Source organism: Dipodomys ordii, unplaced genomic scaffold (assembly GCF_000151885.1).
Source record: "Dipodomys ordii isolate 6190 unplaced genomic scaffold, Dord_2.0 Scaffold22, whole genome shotgun sequence".
Taxonomy (NCBI): Eukaryota; Metazoa; Chordata; class Mammalia; order Rodentia; family Heteromyidae; genus Dipodomys; species Dipodomys ordii.
The window spans coordinates 1,652,388-1,670,998 of NW_012267238.1; the positions used below are offsets into that span (position 1 = coordinate 1,652,388).

Genomic DNA, 18,611 nt, shown 5'->3' on the forward strand with positions numbered 1-18,611 from the left:
GGCTAGGGCTCCCCAGAGACTGGGAGTCTTTTGTTTGCACTAAGAGGGGACAAGTGACAATAGACTTCATTGTTGATCTCCCCCAACCCCCAATTTTCCTAACAAAGCTCTGAGCCCAGCCACTGATGCTCTAGTGAATTAAGATGCAAAGCTTGAAGAAAGACTTCCTGGTTTAAGACTCAGAAAGAGAATGGGAGCCATTAGCTTGAAACCAGGTGCTCATGCATCTGAACTGTCCCTGTAATATATACTTCTAAGAGGATTCATGGTGGTGGGGGTTCTAGGGCTTGAACTTGGGACCTCACACTTGCTAAGTAGGCACTCTACCTCTTTTCCTATTCCTCATCCCCTTCCATGGGACAGATCTTAACTCTCCCTGAAGTCATTACAATCACTCCAGTCAGGATCACTAAAATGGAGGCTCATATTAGCCTTAAGAGACAACCAGATTGAAAGTGGGGGCCAGGGTGAGTGATGGGTGCCAGATGGAATAAGACCAAGGTGGACTTACTCACTCCCTTCTGGAGCCCCTCACCTACCTCAGGTCCCATTATGGAAGTGGGCCCCAAGACTTGCATGCTTGGCCTAGATTGTTGGCAAAAGAAAAAAAATTTATTGTTATTTGCAATAAAATGTACAACCAAAAGAGCTCAGAGTTGGTCTGAGGCTGTAGGGAAAATGGAGAAACACCAGGGAACCCATTAGGAACTATGCCTTTGACCCATCTCCCTTTGGAGAAGAGGAAGAGTCCATAAGCCAGTGACTTCAGAAGGAAAGGGAAATACATGCAGTGCTTGGGTTCTTCTCTGGGATGGGTCATCCTCCAGGTACAGAACACCTCCATCAGATGAGATTAGAGCCACACGAGCAAAGCCTTTGGCTATTTAACAGCCCACCTTCCCCCATCATACACAGGGATAGACATAATGAGAGGCTGACAGGGAAAGGTATACACCCTAGAGCCACACCAGATCAAAGTGGTGAAGTCAGAGCTGGAACATGTAGGGACACTCAGCAGAGCACTATGGCCACAGGCCTGGATGCACACAGTACCTCATTAGACACAGTTAAGTAAATGACCTGGAGAGAAATGACTGGTTTTCAGGTAGCAGCCAGTGCTCAGCAGTCTCATACCTCAGTCAAAGGTTTCTATAAAAAGGCCATAAACTAGATGGTGGTCATGAGCCTCAGGACTTTGTTGTTGTTTAGCACCAAATGGTGGAGCTTTTATGCCAGTTTAGCTTCTTAGGGCTTCTCAGTTAAGGGTGATGTTGCTTGAAAGCCTCTGTGCCTAGGTGAAGGCTGAGAGAAGCCATCATTACTGGGGTCAGCCTTGTCTTATACCCTTCTCCCTCGCCCAGTTTTGTTTCTAAACAGTTGTATACCTTTTCCTAGCAGCATAGAAGGATTTAGAATCTTTTCTCCTCAGGTTGAGAGGTTACGAGCAGCTCTTTGTTCCCGAAGTCCCACCAGGCTGTCATGTGGAATGCCATGTTGGTTAGGACAACAGTGTACTCCAGGACAGCAAAGATGGTGTACACTGTTGTAAGGACACAAGGAACAGAATGGTGAACCTTCTGTTACACTCTTTCAGGATCCTCTTAAGACTAGCCCACATTGGCGGCAGCCATTGCCCGCTATCCAAAAACATCACAAGTGCTGGTGTCTAGGGCTCATGCCTGCAATCAGAGCAACTCAGGAGGCTGAAATCTGAGGATTGCTGTTCAAAGCCAGCCCAGGCAAGAAAGTCCATGAAACTCTTAAATCAACCACCAAAAAAAAAAAAAAGACAAAGTGGAGCATTGGCTCAAGTGGGACAGTGCCAAGGCTCTAAGTTCAAGCCTGAGAAAAAGCACGGATAAATATGTTGAATGAATGAATGAATACATCACAAGTACTCCATAGTGATTTATGATTATGGATGCTAGTCTTGTCTCACCTCCAGCCTCACAATACATGTTGTGCCGAAAGTAGACAGCCAATGCCGAGAAGAAGGAGACAAAGTTGATGATGAAGAGCCGTTGTTTCCAGCTGTAGGACTTGCGATCCTGGAAGAGGAGCTATCTGATCACACTGTGCTTGTTGGGTATATATGGGTAGCCTTCCCTCTCACCCCAGCTTCTAAGGGACCAGGCCTTCCTCCCTTAGTTCCCACAGCAGTCACGGAACATGGGGCACAGGCAGCGGGAGTGATAAGCATCTTCACATCCCTGCATTCGGGGAATGATGAGGAGCAGTGGCATCTCTCCCCTCCCATTTCAGGGAGATAAGAGTATTAAAAGTACTTAAAATGGGTTGGGAAGGTGGCTCAGTGGTAGAGTGCTTGCCTTGCATGCCTGAGGCCCTGGGTTCCATTCCTCAGCACCACATAAGCAAAAAGAAAAAAGCCAGAAGTGGCGCAGTGGCTCATAGTGGTAGAGTGCTAGACTTGAGCTAAAGAGCTGAGGGACAGCACCCAGGCCCAGAGTTCAAGCTCCACAACCGGACCCCCCCCCCAAAAAAAAAGAAGTACTTAAAGTATGACAGGCACACATCTATAATTCTAAAGTATGACAGGCTCACATCTATAATTCTAGCTGTTCAGCAGGCTGAGATCTGAGGATAATGGTTCAAAGCCTGCCTGGGCAGAGAAGTCAGTGAGAGACTCTTATCTCCAATTAGCCACCAAAAATTTGGAAGTGAAGCAAGCTGTGGCTCGAATGATTAGACAGCTAGTCTTTGTTTGGGGTTTTTTTTTTTTTTACTTTATTTTTTTTGTCTTTTTTGATACTGGGGATCAAACCCAGGACATTGCACTTGCTAGGCAGGTGCTTTGCCAATAAGCTACATCCCAGCCCCTACAGCTAGTCTTGAGTAAAAAAAAAAAAAGCTAAGTGATAGCACTCAGGCCCTGAGTTTAAGCCCTAGAACTGGCACCAAAAAAAAAAAAAAAAAAAGCACACAGAATGACCCACCAACCAACACCTCCAGGTACTGTGGAAAGAAAGGAAGATAAGTGGGTGGGGTATTACTTCTACAACACAGTGTTCCTAACCCACAGGGGCCTGGCTGTTATCTCTCTACCCCCATTTGGAGCCTCTCATCTCTTCTCCCATACTGCCCAAACACAGTCCTGGACTTTGACAAGTCAATCCCTTCTACTTGTCCCCCACCCAGTCCTCTGCCAAGGTACCCAATGGAATCCAGTGCCCATCTTGTCATTACCGGTATCCTGAGGATAGATGTCCTTGATTTGAACTGGGCCACCTGGTGCCCAGGTGGGGCAGGCCGTACCTCCTGACTTACTGTGTGCTTCTTGGTGAGCCGCCAGAGAATGCAGGTGAGGAGCATGTGACTGAGAGATGCTGCGATGAACACAATGAAAGCATTTTCGTGGATGGCTGGAGGGGAGAAAAGGAGGGTGGAGAGGGCTCATAGCGGGCAGCGCCCTCACCCCTACGCACGAAGGACCATGTGTGGGAAGGAACAGGATGTGTTCCTGGTTCCCCCCTTTACCAACCCTTCTCCCTCCCTCCCCCTGTCTCATCTGGGCACCCACTGAAGTCCTCGGAGGAGGAGACATAGGTGAGCACTAGCAGTGCGAGGTTCTCGATGACATTGAGGATAAAGTTGATGCGACAGAGCTGGCGGTAGCCAGGACATGGTGAGGCACAGCTGAGGTAGTGGTTCCAGTAGGCAAAGGCCGCCAAGAAGCGGGGTGCTGAGTGTAGGCCGATGCAGAAGCGCCACACGTAGCGCTGGGGCACCTCCCCGCCGATGGCCGAGCTCACTGACGGCAGGTAATTGGGCACCTAGAGAGAGTTATGAGGGGGTCTAGGTATAGCCTCCACCAGCCCCTCCAGTCCCCTCGCACAGGGAGACCCTTCTCCTCCCCATCTGTCTTCAAAGTCAATGACCTTCAGGAAGGCTGTCTCAGCCCCTTCCCTTCCCAGGAGTCCTTCAGGCCACATCTAGAGCTCTCCCAAATCCTGCCTGTAGCCACTGTGCTTGATTCTCATTCCCAAACAGACCAGGATTTGTCCAGGGGCAGAGTAGGCCTTGTCTATCTAACCCCAAACTGGAACCTGTGTGTTTGGGCAGGCTGGTAGCTCATAGCTGGCCTAAGAGAAGATCCTGTGGGAGTCTCTGGAATCCCAACACACTAGATTCAATCCTGAGGACAAAGATGAGTCACAAAGATGAGTCCTAGAACACCTGACCTTTAGAAAAGTACTGCTACCCACCTGAACTGGTATTTTTACAGCTCCCCGCTTCATTCATTCCCCTGAGTACTGTGAGATCCTGGGAGCTAGGCCAAAGACTACCCCTATCCTGGTCAGGTTTAAGGACTTGAGTGATCCTAACTTTCCATATAGTTTGAGAAGTCCCTGGTCTTATGCATCATCTCTATTCATCTTTGAAACTCATTCCTTAAGGTGCTGTAGCCTCCCTTTTTTTTTTTTTTTTTCTGTTGGTCATGGGGCTTGATCTCTGGGCTTGGGCGCTGTCCCTCAGCTCTTCAGCTCAAGGCAAATGCTCTACCACTGGAGCCACAGCTCCTCTTCTTGAGTAGTTTATTGGAGATAAGAGTCTCACAGAGTTTCCTGCCTAGGCTGAATTTGAACCGTGATCCTCAGATCTCAGCCTCCTGAGTAGCTAGGATTACAGACATGAGCCACCAATGCCCAGCTGTAGCCTCACTCTTCAAGAGAGGAAGAGCTGGGGCTAGTAGCTCACACCTATAATCCTAGCTACTCAGGAAGCTGAGATCTGAAGATCAAGGTTCAAAGTAGAACAACTGGTATGACTCTTATCTCCAATTAACCACCAAAAGTACAGAAGTAGAGCTATGGCTCAAGTGGCAAAGCACCAGCTTTGAGTGAAAAAGCTAAGGGATAATGTCCAGGCTCTGAGTTCAAGTCCCACTATCAACAAGAGTAAAATATGAAAGAGGACAAGCAGGACTGGTATTGCTTAGCTAAGAGGTGGACAAATGGGGTAGTTCAGATGGGGCCGGGAAAGCCAGTGCTTTGCAAATTTTAAAATACACATAATTCACTAAGGGACTGTGTGAAAATGCAAATCTTGAACCTGAGAATCGGCACTTTTTAAATACCTCAACAGGAAGCTGCCAATCCAATACTCACACTTTCCATAGATTATTTTTAGACCAGGGCAGTGCTGGAGCCCAGCAACCCAGCAAAGGAATGATCCTGTTATATTTATGGAGGGACTGGTGTTCAGAGATAGATCCCTTCCTTTCTTTCAATGGAAATATCGAATGGGTATCTGGAAGCTAAGAAAGTAAGAAATATGGGAGGTAACTCATATTGAGCCATGATGGAGGGTTGGCCAGGCACTTCACAGCTCACAAAAAAGGAGCTAGGTTCTCTTCAGCACTGTTAGAAGAAGCTAAGTGCAGAGTTCTCCAAGAGAAAGCACTGCCCTCAAGATCATGTTTGAGGTACTATGGCTTGAAACCAGGCTCATTCCCAAACAGTAGTGTGGGGGCTTTGGATCCCAGCTCTGCCTTCAGTAGGGGTGTGTGTGTGTGTGTGTGTGTGTGTGTGTGCGCGTGCGTGCGTGCGTGCGTGCGTGCGTGTTGAATTCAGCCTGGATGCTATCCCTTAGCTATCTTGATTCAAGGCCAGGTCTACCACTGGCTTTTTTCTACTTCTGGCTTTTTGGTGGTTAATCAGCGATAAGAGACTCTGCCAGAGACTCTTTACTTTCCAGGCTGGTCTTGAACCTGAGCCTTAAATTTCTGCCTCCTGAGTAGCTAGGATAACAGGTGTGAGTCATCAGTGTCTGTCGAGAGCCTGGTGATTTCAAACAAGGCACTTCATCTCTCTGAGCTCCAATTTACTCATTGGCAGCACTGGTATAACACATCCTGTCTTACAGAGTGAATCAATTTTAAATACATTGTATGTGAAATACCATCAGTGTTGGGCATACAGTGGGTACAGTAAGTATTGGCATTAGAGGCAGACTTCCCTACAAAGACACTGAGCTACTTGGCCACTGAGCACAACAAAAGTACTTACAGGGTAGAGGGAGGACACCAGACATAGTAGAATCTGTAAGTCTCCATACTTAATTTTTGAACCTCTGCTACTCCAGAGTGAAATGAAAGTGAGAGTGCTACCTCTGCTTCCTGGAATATTTGCTCTGAAGACTGCTTCCTCAACTCAGCTGCTTGTGAGTAGCACTCATGGCACTTGTGGCTCACGCCTGTAATCCTAGCTACTCAGGAGACTGAGATCTAAGATCACATTTCAAAGCCAGCCTGGGCAAAGAAAGACTGTGAGACTCTTATCTCCAATTAACCACTAGAAAACCAGAAGTGATGCTGTGGTTCAAGTGGTAGAGCGCTAGCCTTGAGCTGAAGAGCTGAGGGGCAGCACCCAGGCCCAGAGTTCAAGCCACACACACACACACAAAAAAAAAAAAAAAAAAAAGAAAGAAAAGAAAAGAAAGGCAGAGCCAGACATCTTAGGACAGCACAAAACATTCAAGGGCACTGAATCCTGACTGGTTCTGGGAACAAGTATTGAGCAGAGATGATAGGGGACTTCAGAAGGAACAGAGTTAGGATTCTGTGACTAGCAGTCAATCTTCATAAACTTCTCTCTGATTAATAGTGGGGGCAGAATTTTAAGAACAGGGCTTACCATGTCTGCCCATTATGTGCACACAGACAGACAGACAGACAGACAGACACACACACACAACCCAATAACTAAACCCCTACTTCTACTCCCATCCCTAGCATGTAAGTTTCATACTCACCAACTGTGCCAGCAACAAGAAACATTAAGAGCTATTAGAGACTAGATTCATACACAGCTTTCTCCAAACCTCCCCATTAGCCCAGTACTACAAGATGGATAGACAAACCCCTTTCTGGCAGGGCAAGAGAAGTTTATAAAAGGAAAATAAAAAATGACAACAACAACAATCTTATATCTGATAAGATTTTATCACTAGAATCATTCCTTTGGCCACTGATGAAAGTAGTCTCAAGTTATAGATGACTTCTGTTCTCTCTACTCCTTGCCAAATGGACCAAAACTCCTGTCAATTCTACTTGCTACTTTTCAATGGACTCTATCCTTTCCTCTTTTTTTTTTTTGTCGGTTGGGGGCTTGAACTCTGGGCCTGGGTGCTGTCCCTTAGCTATTCAGCTAAAGGTGAGCACTCTACCACTTGAGCCACGGTGCCACTTCCAGTTTTCTAGTGGTTTACTGGAGATGAGTTTCATGGACTTTGCTGCCTGGGATGGCTTTGAATCGTGATCCTCAGATCTCAGCTTCCTGAGTAGCTAGGATTACAGGCGTGAGCCACCAGTGCCCCCCTATACTTTCCTCTCTATCCTCACAGGTCTCCAGAAATATAAGCCACTGCATGAGGCTGGGAAGGTGGTTCAGTGGTAGAGCGCTTGCCTTGATGCATGAGGCCCTGGGTTCGATTCCTCAGCACCACATAAGCAAAAAGAAAAAAGCCAGAAGTGGCGCTGTGTCCTTCCCTTAAATCTATTTTTCAGTCAGAAGCTGGAATGATCTTCTAACATCTTTTTTTTTTTTGGTCATGGGGCCTGAGCTCTGGGCCTGGGCGCTGTGCCTCAGCTCTTCAGCTCAAGGCTAGTGCTCTACCACTTGAGCCACAGCACCACTTCCTGCTTTTTCTGCTTATGTGGTGCTGAGGAATCAAACCCTGGGCCTCATGCATGTAAGGAAAGCTCTCTACCACTGAACCACCTTCCCAGCCCCTCTTCTATGATCTTATTACATCTCCTTTCCTGCTTAGAATCTTTCCAAAGCTCTCCACTGCCCTCAGGATAAAATCCAAAATGTCAGCCTGGCATTCACACTGATCTTTCTTCACCTCCACCCTCACCTTCTAGCAACAAAAGCCTCTCCTCCAGGAAGTCTTCACCAATATCCAAGCTGGGTTAAGTATCTCTTCTGAACTTTACAGTCCTTGCATTCATTCCCTTTTAGTACAATAAAAATCTCAATTCATGCTGGGCACTCGTGGCTCCTGCCTGCAATTCTAGCTACACAGGAGGCTGAGGTCTGAGGGTTGTGGTTCAAAGCTAAACAGGTAGAAAAGTCCTTAGGACCCTTACCTCCAATTAACCATCAAAAAGCTAGAAGTAGAGCTATGGCTCAAGTAGTATAGCACCAGCCTTGAGCAAAAAATCTCAGGGACAGAGCTCCATGACTGCATACACAAAAAGAATCCCAATTCACTATGTTGTGACTGTCTAAGGACAGTCTCTTGCAGGAATGAGAATGCTAAGGGCAAGTCCACAATCAACTCCATGCTTCTGACATAGAACCTTTACCCCTAGGCTGTCAGGAAAGACCTAATGGACAGATAGATATGAGACGTTCTGGGTTTCCAGCTAGCAGAACTCTGGGCTAAAGCTGCCAGTAGGGGGCAGGTGGGTGGGGGAACAACCTATGGTCCCCAAAGAAGGGCTATGGATATTCCAAGGAAAGTCTACTGATCTGGTCTAAAGCCATTCCTCTCCTGGCCTTTTTGAATCTCCTCAGTTTTGGTTTCCTATCCAATCTGGTTGTTCTTCAGCCTCCTCTTCCCTCTAACAATCTCTACCGCTGGGTCCCAACCCCTTCTCTTCTCTCCCCACTTCCTCCACTCCTTTACACCTTCTATAATCCTTTTCTAATCCTTTTTTTTTTTTGGAGGGGGGGGCGGTCATGGGGCCTGAACTCTGGGCCTGGGCGCTGTCCCTCAGCTTTTCAGTTCAAGGCTAGCGCCACAGCGCCACTTTTTCTGTTTTTTTCTGGTACTGAGGAATCGAACCCAGGGCCTCATGCATGCAAGGCAAGCACTTTACCACTGAGCCACCTTCCCAGCCCATTTTTCTAATTCTTAAAGGATTGTGACTCTATGCTCTGAGCTTCTGCCCCCAAATTCTTTAACTCTGACTTGTCCTCCCAATCTTCTTGTGCTGTTTCTTTCTCTGACACTCTCTTTTCTCCTGCTGTCCCCTGGCCTGGCCTTGACCCGGGTGCTGCGGAGCCTGGCACTCACCCCACAGTCAGTGGCCACCGTGTACTCAAAGTGGAACAGCAGGGACCAGGTGATGCAGAAGAAGAAGCCGAACATGGGGAAAGTGATGACCCACAAGACAAAAGTTGTGAAGCGGAGCCGGAACACGGTCCCATCGGAGTCCAAGGGTAGGGAGGCCGCAGAGAACATCCTGTAGGGAGTGACCCAGGCGGGGCGAGGGACACAACTTGGGGTCTGATGAGTTGGTTGGGCCTGGAAAAGTGGAGGCTTTTCCAGAGCTGGCTCCTCAGAGTAGGAGGGAAAAGCAGAGTAGAAGGAGAAGAAAGGAAGACTGTGCAGAGGAGGAGGAACAGAGGAAAGTGGGAAAGTAGCAATAGAGACAGGCAGGGACAGCTCTTAGGAATCCCCTGGCAAATTAGCCTTCTCTCAGGTCCTCCTTCTGAAGAGGCTGGACAAAGGAGGAGGCTCCCAGGGATCTGGACAAAGGAACTCAGGGCTCACCTGGAATGGGTATTTCTCCTCCACAGGAGAGTGACTGAGGCCCAGAATTGGGCCAGGATTGGACGGGAGGGGTACTAATGCCTCTTGCTTCGTGTAGCCTCTTGCTACATGACAGCTTAAGTCAAGGTTTCCTTCAAACCAAGTAACCTAGACAAAGGACCCTTGGTTCAAACTGGCTGCAGCTCTCTTCCTACTGACCCTGTCTGACTACATTCCTCCTCCTCAACCATGTTCAACTAGGAACAACAAGAGTACGCTAGAACCTATGTTAGTGGGGTCACAAGCTACTAGTTATCCCACCCCCAGGGTCTGAATGAGCCAAGCCTCAGGCCAGCAGCACCTTGATCCTGAAATATAAGGGTCCCTGTCGAGGCCTAGTCCCTCAGTGCATTCTCCTCTCAGGAGACTACATTACCTAAAGAATGGAGGAATCTGAGGGTCATGGGAACCTTCTCTACTTAGCCTCAGCCTGCTATTCTTGGCCAGATCCAGGAAGCTTTTGTCCAGGTTGGATGCAAACTAAGGAAGCTGGGCTCCCAGTATTAGGTAAGCTGGGGAAGATCAGAGATGGCTTTGTATTAAAAAGCCTACAATGGAACTTCCCCCTGCAACTCACCTCCCTCCATTAAGGAGACCCCAGTCTACCCCAGTCTAATCCAGCTCCTCTTCTGGGATAGGTGGAGGGAGGGGGCTCACCAAGCAACACTCACACTGGGTTCTGAAGAATCCGGGGCTTGGGTTGAGGACTCCAGCCAGACTGAGACTGCTCCAAGATGAGAGGGTCCCACCCCCAGCTTCTCCAGGCCTGCCCTCCCGCCCACAAAGCCCAGTTCTCCACGCCTGCCCAGGCACACAGCCTTCCCAGAATCAACAAGGCCACCTCATAAATCCCAGAACACTCTGAAACTGTAAGAAGTGATAGTGGTTGAGGTCAACCCATGGTAGCTTCTTTGCCAGGGGTGGGGGGTGGGAACCTTTCTGAGGGCTGTGTCCAGGGACACAGACAGGTTTCTAGAAAGGGAAAGAAAAACAGAATGGAATAATCCAGCTCCTTTCTTTTTCTTTTTTTCTTTTCTTTTGCCAGTTCTGGGGGTTTGAACTCAGGGCTTCATGCTTGTTCAGCTGTGCTCTACCACGTGAGCCATATCTCCAGCCTAGCTTTTTGCTGTTTATTTGGGAGATAGAATCTCCTGGACTCTTCTGCCTGGGCCAGCCTTTAACTGCAATCCTCCTGAGAAGCTAGGATTACAGATATGAGCCACTGTCGCCTGGCTGATAGGGCCCATTCTGATTAAAGCAAGACTAAGTATATTTGTTCAGCTACATCAGAGAGTGGCCTAATCCTGTGATAATAGAATGAGGATCCAAATGATATCTAGTCAAGCATGAGTATGAGATATTAATGCGTAGCCTGTAGCTGTGCAGAAACAGCTAATGGCAACTCAGTGCATCAATAGAACAAACAATACTGTTTCTTTTTCTTTTTTCTGTCCTGCCCAGGCCACCTGGAGTCTGATGCCCAGAAGGAGAAAATAGTTACCAAATGGGCCAAGTCCAAGTCTAAGAACATATTCATGCCAGGTGCTGGTGGCTCACGCCTGTAATCCAAGCTATTCAGGAGGCTGAGATCTAAGGATCGTGGTTCAAAGCCAGCCCGGGCAAGAAAGACCGTGAGACTCCTATCTCCAATAAACCACTAGGAAACCGGAAGTGGCGCTGTAGCTCAAGTGGTAGAGTGCTCACCTTGAGTTGAAGACCTGAGGGACAGCGCCCAGGCCCAGAGTTCAAGCCCCACGACCGACAAAAAACAAAACCATTCATGATGAGGGTGAGGATGAGATTAAAGACTCAGTCCTATAACAGTTGCATGAAGAGACTAGAGCTACGCTAAGACAAGGCTCAGAAATCTCCACTATTGCTGCCTATTTTTTTGGTCGGGCTGAGCTAAAGTCAGAAGGAGAAAGTAGCTCCATGACTATCAAAACAGAGCCAGAACCAAGCACAACAGAGATTCATTAAAAAAAAAAAAAATTAAAAAGTCTAGCTGGAGCTGGGTGTCGGTGGCTCACGCCTATAATCCTAGCTACTCAGGAGGCTGAGATCTGAGGATCACAGTTCAAAGCCAGCCTGGGCAGGAAAAGTCCGTGAGACTCTTATCTCCAATTAACCATCAGAAAACCACTGTGGCTCAAGTGATAGAATGCTCACCTTGAGCAGAAGAGTTGAGGGACAGCGCCCAGGCCCAGAGTTCAGGCCCCACGACCGGTCAAAATAAAAAAAAAGTCCAGCTGGTGGCAACTCAGGAGGTTGAGATCTGAGGATCTAGGTTCAAAGACAGCCTGGGCAGGAAAGTCTGTGGGACTCTTATCTCCAATTAACTACTAAAAAGTTGGGCTGGGAAGGTGGCTCAGTGGTAGAGTGTTTGCCTTGCATGCATAAACCCCTGGGTTCGATTCCTCAGCACCACATAACAGAAAATGCCAGAAGTGGCGCTGTGGCTCAAGTGGTAGAGCTCTAGTCTACCATTGAGGGACAGTGCCCAAGCCCAGAGCTCAGGCCCCACGACCGACCAAAAGAAAAAGAAAAATCTAAAATGCTGGAAATAGCACTGTGGCTCAAAGTGGTAGAGCACTAGCTTTGAGCAAAAAACAAACTCAAGGACAGCGTCCAGGCTCTGAGGTCAAGCCCCAGAATCAGGACAAAAACAAAAAACAAAACTGTATTCATCTTAAAAAACTGATTGATATATGCTAGTTACTATACCTCTTTAGAATAGCACCTAAAGCATCACTAGAGATGTGCAAGCAGAGGCAAACTCATCAATTATAAATGTGTTGGCTGAGCATGGAAGAGCAAGCCTGTAATCCTAGCATTTAGAAGGCAGAGGCAGGAGGATCACAAGTTCAAGGTCAATCTGGGTTACATAGTGTGTTCCAGGCCAACTTGGGCTTCATAGAGAAACTGCATCTCAAAAATAAACACAAAGAACTTATAGATGTGTTAGCCTAGGTTGCTTCTAGCCTCAGGACTCACACTGGCCATTCTGGGATATTCTAGATGGGAAATTGAGAGCATATATGAAAAGCCTCAAGTGAACTCAACAGAAGAATTCTAGGGCCGGGCACTGGTGGCTCACGCCTGTAATCCTAGCTACGCAGGAGGCTGAGATCTGAGGATCACGGTTCAAAGCCAGCCCGGGCAGGAGAGACTGTGAGACTCTTATCTCCAATAAACCACCAGAAAACCGGAAGTGGTGCTGTAGCTCAAGTGGTAGAGCGCTCACTTGCCTTGAGCTGAAGAGCTGAGGGACAGCGCCCAGGCTCAGAGTTCAAGCCCCACGACCGACCAAAAAAAAAACGAATTCTAGGGAGTGAGGCTAAAATACTCCCAGGGTCAATATGTCTAGTACTACTAAATGGGGACCTTCCTATAAAGGAAGCTTGCTGTGAGCCTTCTGAGCACTCGCTGAGGTCAGCTCAAGGGTTATATCCAAGCCTTACCTATTTTCCACCTACAGCCCCTAGGCTAACTTCATCTCCTGCCCTGCCTTCCAGTCTGACAGTCTCTTTCTTCTCCTCCTCCTGCTCTTTCATCTTTCATACTCCCAAACCACCTTCCTGTCCTTCCTCTACGTGGACCACTATACTAGCTCTGGAAAGGAACAGAACAGGAATTACTGGCCTCACCATAGACAATGGGAAATTGAAGTTCAGGTTATACAGAGTTGGTGTGAATGAATTGTACAACAGAGGTCAACACAGGTCTCACCACATTTACTCTGATATTACTCTGATATGGAGAATGGATTTGTGTATCTTTTTTTTGTGTGTGTGTCGGTCGTGGGGCTTGAACTCTGGGCTTGGGCACTATCCCTCAGCTCCTTAGCTCAAGGCAAGCGCTCTACCACTTGAGTTACAGCGCCACTTCCGGTTTTCTGGTGGTTTATTGGAGGTAAGAGTTTCATGGACTTTCCTGTCCGGGCTGACTTTGAACTGTGATCCTCAGATCTCAGCCTCCTGAGTAGCTAGGGTTACAGGCGTGAGCCACCGGCGCCGGACTGAATTTGTGTATCTTTCTTTGTGGCCCAGGCACCTATATCTCTGCCAGAGATGGCTAGTAATCTATAGAACTTTAAAGAATATGGGCCCTACCTACAAACACAAGTACAAAAACCAGGCATAGATATGGTTTTCTCCTCTATATATGTCTCACTTAAAGCCATTATATAGTCATATCCCTTACAATTACACACACACACACACACACACACACACACACACACACACCACCCCTACATGATCACATTCCTATAAAAACAGGCACAAACCCACAGGCCCATATGTGACCCAAATGCCCTCTAGTCCCGTCCCATTCTCTCTCTACCCTTCGAAAATCCGGGGGCTCCTAAATTTGCCCTCTATGAAATAATTATTGAGTCTGGCTTTTGAGGTCATTGAAGTGACCTCAACCCCTAGAACACCTTCATGGAACATGGAGGAAAACCACACTTGAGATTACAATTTGCAAGCACCCTGCCCTCCTCCCTGCCACTAGCCCAGTATGTTTGACAGATTTCTCTGCAGAGCTGGCTAATCCTGTTAAAAGTGAATCAGAATCCTCCCCTCCCCAAAAAATCAGATAGGCCTGAACCTGAAGCAACAGTGTCCCGTAGGCCCTACCCCACAGTGTGTAGACGTTGTCTCCTTGAAGTGGAAGAGCAGGGACCAGAGGATGCAGAAGAGGAAGGCGACAAGTGGACAGCAGACTGTGACCAGGGCCACCATGGTGAAGCGGAGCCGGAACAGAGTCCCTTCCCGGTCCAGCGGCAGTGGGACCTGGTACATCTTGTTAGACCTGGAGATGGAGTGGTGTGCTGTCAGGGTCTCAGGCATTGTGGCTGGGAATCAGTGATAAAGTCAACGTTTGTGCTCAGTCCTAAATGTAGCTGTGCTATAGGGCAGGGAATCTAATGAAAATGTCTTCTAAACTTGAACAGCTCTTGCCCTGGGTGAGAAAGATTCAGAATCCCAATACAATGTTCAACTTGAATTTCAGGGAGAAGACAATAATCCCAGTCTGTTAACAGGATGAAACAAATAGATTGGGAGATCTCTCCCCTCTAACCTCTCTTGACAGACCTAAGACTGCAGAAGCTGGTTTTATCTAGTTTCTCACTGTTTCAAGAACTAAACCTAAACTCAACCAGAGGACAAAATGGTCCATCTCCTCCCCCGAGTCTCTGGGCCTCCAGGCCTCCTTGCTTCACCCACCGGGCTTGGGGGTACTCCTGAACCTTCAGCCCCTTCCCAGGCTCTGTGTGCTGTGTGGGAGCCCAGCAGTCCATTGTAGCAGGGGCTCCATGGAAGCCGACAGAACCTTGAACCTCTGGTTTTCTCTGACTGCTGCCTCACGTGCTCTGAGGGTGAAAGGCTTTGCAGAATCAGGCCTGACACTAGCCTGGGCTTGCTGTTTGCCGGATAGAGCTGCTTGGTCAGCTTCTGGAAGTTTCCCAGTACCCAGAGACCTGGTTCACCCCCCTCCTGAGACTAGGTAAGAGCTCTTGAGCACTGTGATTTCTCCCTCAGACAAGGGTATCTAAGGTGGAGAACCTTAACACCAGCAATCCGAGTCTTGCACACACACACCCCGCCCCCCAGAGTACAGAAGGGAAAACAGGCAGAAACCTAGTCAGGGTCACACAACAAATAGAAGAACCATCGGTAGGAAGATGTGAGGGTCAGGGTTATACACTGAAACTGGCCTGCCTTGACCCTTTCTCTCTGGGCCTGAGCACTGGGCAGAAAGGACAGATTAAGACTGGAGAGAGGGAAGGACAAGAAATTTTAAAAAACAAACAAACAAAAAAACCCAAATCCTACAAGGGCTGGTGGTTCACACTTGTAATCCTAGCTCCTCAGGAAACTGAGAACTTAGAGGGTCATAGTTAGAAGCCATACCAGACAGAAAAATCCATGAGATTCCATCTCCAATTAACCAGAAAAATGCCGGAATGGCATGATTCAAGTGACAGAATGCCCGCACTGAGCAAGAAAGCCAAGAGTATAAGACTGTCAGTACCAGCACCAACAAAAATGAATAAAAAAATTTTTAAATAAGTTGAAGTGCCTGTTGGCCTTATTCCCATCGTAGAGATGGAGAAACCAAGATGCAGAACTTTCCTCCAAGCTGCTGAACTCGAAGGAAAATCAGAAAACCTGGAGTTTAGGTGTCTGGCGGTTTAGGCTTTTCGGTGCCAAGACACAGCTGGCTCCGGAAACATAAAGAACCTGCCCTTCTGGTCTCAAAGTCCTTGCCAAATTGAGTCATAATCTTCCTGGCCCAGCCCTCAGGAAGAACTCTGACCTCAGACAGGCTGACTTCTTGGCATTCCGGAACAAACCAGGTGAACACACCTCTGCAATTTCATCTACCCTTACCACCTGCTTCTCCGCCAGACCAGACAAATCAGCTTCCCCCATTCCTCAAGTTTCTCTCTCCCTTTGAGAGGGGGTACTCGCACAGGGAAGTTGGAAATGGCACTAGTGACCCTCCCAGATACAGTACTTCCTTGGGCTCATCCCTAAATAAATTCCAAGCCTCTCAAGGACCTAAATGGGAGGACCTTCCTTGCCCAGCTAGAGTAGACCTAGTCCCTTCTCCCAATGTATTTCCCCGAAGCCAGCATCTCCTGACTTCTCAGAAACCACTGGGATACTCTAATGGAAGACCAGATCTTCAGGGAATGAACAGACCCTGACCCCAGGTAGGTGGCTAATGAGGAGAGAAAAAAATAACCAAGACCAGGCATAGTGGTATATATCTGTAGTCCCAGCACTTGGGAGGCTGTCAGGAGGCATTCAAATTCAAGGTCAACCTAGGCTACACAATCAGACCAGAAGAAGAAGAAGAAGAAGAAGAGGAGGAGGAGGAGGAGGAGGGAAGGGGGGGTGTAGGAGGGGGGGAGGAGGAGGAGGGGGGAGAGGAGGAAGAAGAAGAAAAAAAAAGCTGGACACCAGTGATTCATGCCTGCAATCCTAGCCTCTCAGGAGACTGAGATCTGAGGATCACTGTTTGAAGGCAGCCCAAGCAGAAAAACCTGTGAGACTCTCATCTCCAATAAACTACCAACAAAGCTAAATGTGGAGCTGGGGTTCAAATGGTAGAATGCTGCCTTGAGCAAAAGAAGTTCAGCAATAGCACCTAGGTCCTGAATTCAATAGCATCTAGGCCCTGAATTCAAACCCCAGGACAGTCTCTCTCTCTCTCTCTCTCTCTCTCTCTCTCTCTCACAGAGCCAAGTGCCCATGGCTCATGTATGTAACACTTAGCTACTGAGGAAGCTGAGATCTGAGGCACACAATTTTTTTTTTTTGGGTCTGGTCATGGGGCCTGAACTCTGGGCCTGGGCGCTGCCCCTCAGCTCTTCAGCTCAAGGCTAGTGCTCTACCACTTGAGCCACAGCGCCACCTCCAGCTTTTTTCTTTTTGCTTATGTGGTGCTGAGGAATCAAACCCAGGGCCTCATGCATGCAAGGCAAGTGCTCTACCACTGAGCCACCTTCCCAGCCCCTGAGGCACACAATTTGAAGCCAGCCTGGACAGGAAAGTCTGTGAGGCTGGGAAGGTGGCTCAGTGGTAAGAGAGCTTGCCTTGCATGCCTGAGGCCCTGGGTTCGATTCCCAACACCACATAAGCAAAAAGAAAAAAGCCAGAGGTGGCACTGTGGCTCAAGTGGTAGAGCACTAGCCTTGAGCTGAAGAGCTGAGGGACAGCACTCAGGCCCAGAGTTCAGGCCCCACGACCAGACCCCCCCCCCCAAAAAAAGGAAGTCTGTGAGACTCTTATTTAGATTTAAAAAAAAACAAAAACAGGTTTTGCTGGATTTTTTTGTGTTTGTTTGTTTTGCCAGTCCTGAGGCTTGAACTCAGGGTCTGGACACTGTCCCTGAACTTCTTTTGCTTAAGGCTAGCACTCTACCATTTGAGTCACAGCATCACTTCCGGCTTTTTCTGTGTATATGAATACTGAGGAATCAAACCCAGGGCTTCATGCATGCTAGGCAAGTATTATACCACTAAGTCATATTCCTAGCCACCACCACCCCTTTTTTTCTGTCTTTTCTTTTTTGGTACTACAGATGGAACCCAGGACATTGCACTTGCTAGGCAAATGCTTTGCCACTAAGCTATATCCCAGCTCCCATGAGACTCTTATCTGTAGTAAACCACCAAAAAGTTGGAAGTGGAGCTGTGGTTCAAGTGATAGAGCACTAGCCTTGAGGGGAAAAAAAAAAAAAGCTTAGCCTTAATAAACAAACAAACAAAAGACAGTTTGTACTACTGGAGGATAGAAGCCAGGTCTTTCTTTCAGCTGAGTAACCTTGAGCAAGTGACTCAACCGCTCTGGGTTGTTTCCACAGTTGTGCAACAGGGGATCCTGTTCACATTACTGAAGTTCATCTTACTGGTCAGGCTCTTCCAACTTGTTGACTCTACTCCACATCTGAGGACAGAGAGATCGCTACATGAAGTCCGGCCCCCAGACAGCTTTAACCCCCTCACAGGTATAACTTAGCTCAAAACTGTTTTCTTAGTCCTATTCCAGCTTCATCGCATGTCCTTAAAGACGTCTCACTGGCCCAGGCAGGCTGAACAGATCCACATCGCGATACACTTCATCCATTGATACACACTGTTTTTTTTAAATCTTAGAATTCTGGGAAGTAGGTGCCATACTCTTGTGTTTCCATTTTACAGAAGAGGAAACTGAGGCTTACCCTGCTTAAAAAAACACTTACTGAAAGTGACCGGCTAATCAGTGCAGAGCTGGAGCTCGAATCTAAGCGGTGGGGTTCCAAGGCTCCCCCATGCCTCCATCCACCGCACCTGGAGGAATGCTGACCCTCGCGGCAGGCCCTGCGGAGTAAAGAAGGGAGAGCTTAGTCCCAGCACGCAGGGGCAGCCTACCAAGGAGAGGGCAGGGCGGGGGCTCTGTCCTGCCTGCGGAACGCCAGCAGATCCTGGGGTACCCACTGGAGCCCCCAGGGCTTGAGGCCTGGCCCGTGGAGGCCGGACCGCATGGCCGAGCTCC

At 48.2% G+C, this 18,611-nt stretch overlaps 1 protein-coding gene across 6 annotated transcripts; it reads right to left on the reverse strand.

The window, feature by feature from the left end:
* Nucleotides 1-590: 590 nt before the first annotated feature.
* On the reverse strand, nt 591-18,402 carry Pgap2 (post-GPI attachment to proteins 2). 6 transcript variants are annotated; one of them, XM_013014102.1, is made up of 9 exons: nt 18,319-18,325; nt 14,202-14,376; nt 9,403-9,416; nt 9,043-9,211; nt 3,539-3,791; nt 3,274-3,380; nt 1,940-2,048; nt 1,386-1,540; nt 591-1,302 (listed from the first exon to the last, which is right to left on the reverse strand). In XM_013014102.1, exons 2-8 carry the CDS (start codon nt 14,364-14,366, stop codon nt 1,410-1,412), a joined length of 948 nt encoding a protein of 315 aa, XP_012869556.1. In that variant the 5' UTR covers nt 14,367-14,376; nt 18,319-18,325; the 3' UTR covers nt 591-1,302; nt 1,386-1,409. The 6 variants fall into 6 exon arrangements, with proteins under 6 accessions (XP_012869556.1, XP_012869550.1, XP_012869551.1 ...); XM_013014096.1 differs by lacking the exons at nt 9,403-9,416; nt 18,319-18,325 and adding an exon at nt 10,233-10,533 and having other exon boundaries at nt 14,202-14,275; XM_013014097.1 differs by lacking the exons at nt 9,403-9,416; nt 18,319-18,325 and adding an exon at nt 10,233-10,533 and having other exon boundaries at nt 9,043-9,273; nt 14,202-14,275.
* Nucleotides 18,403-18,611: the final 209 nt, after the last annotated feature.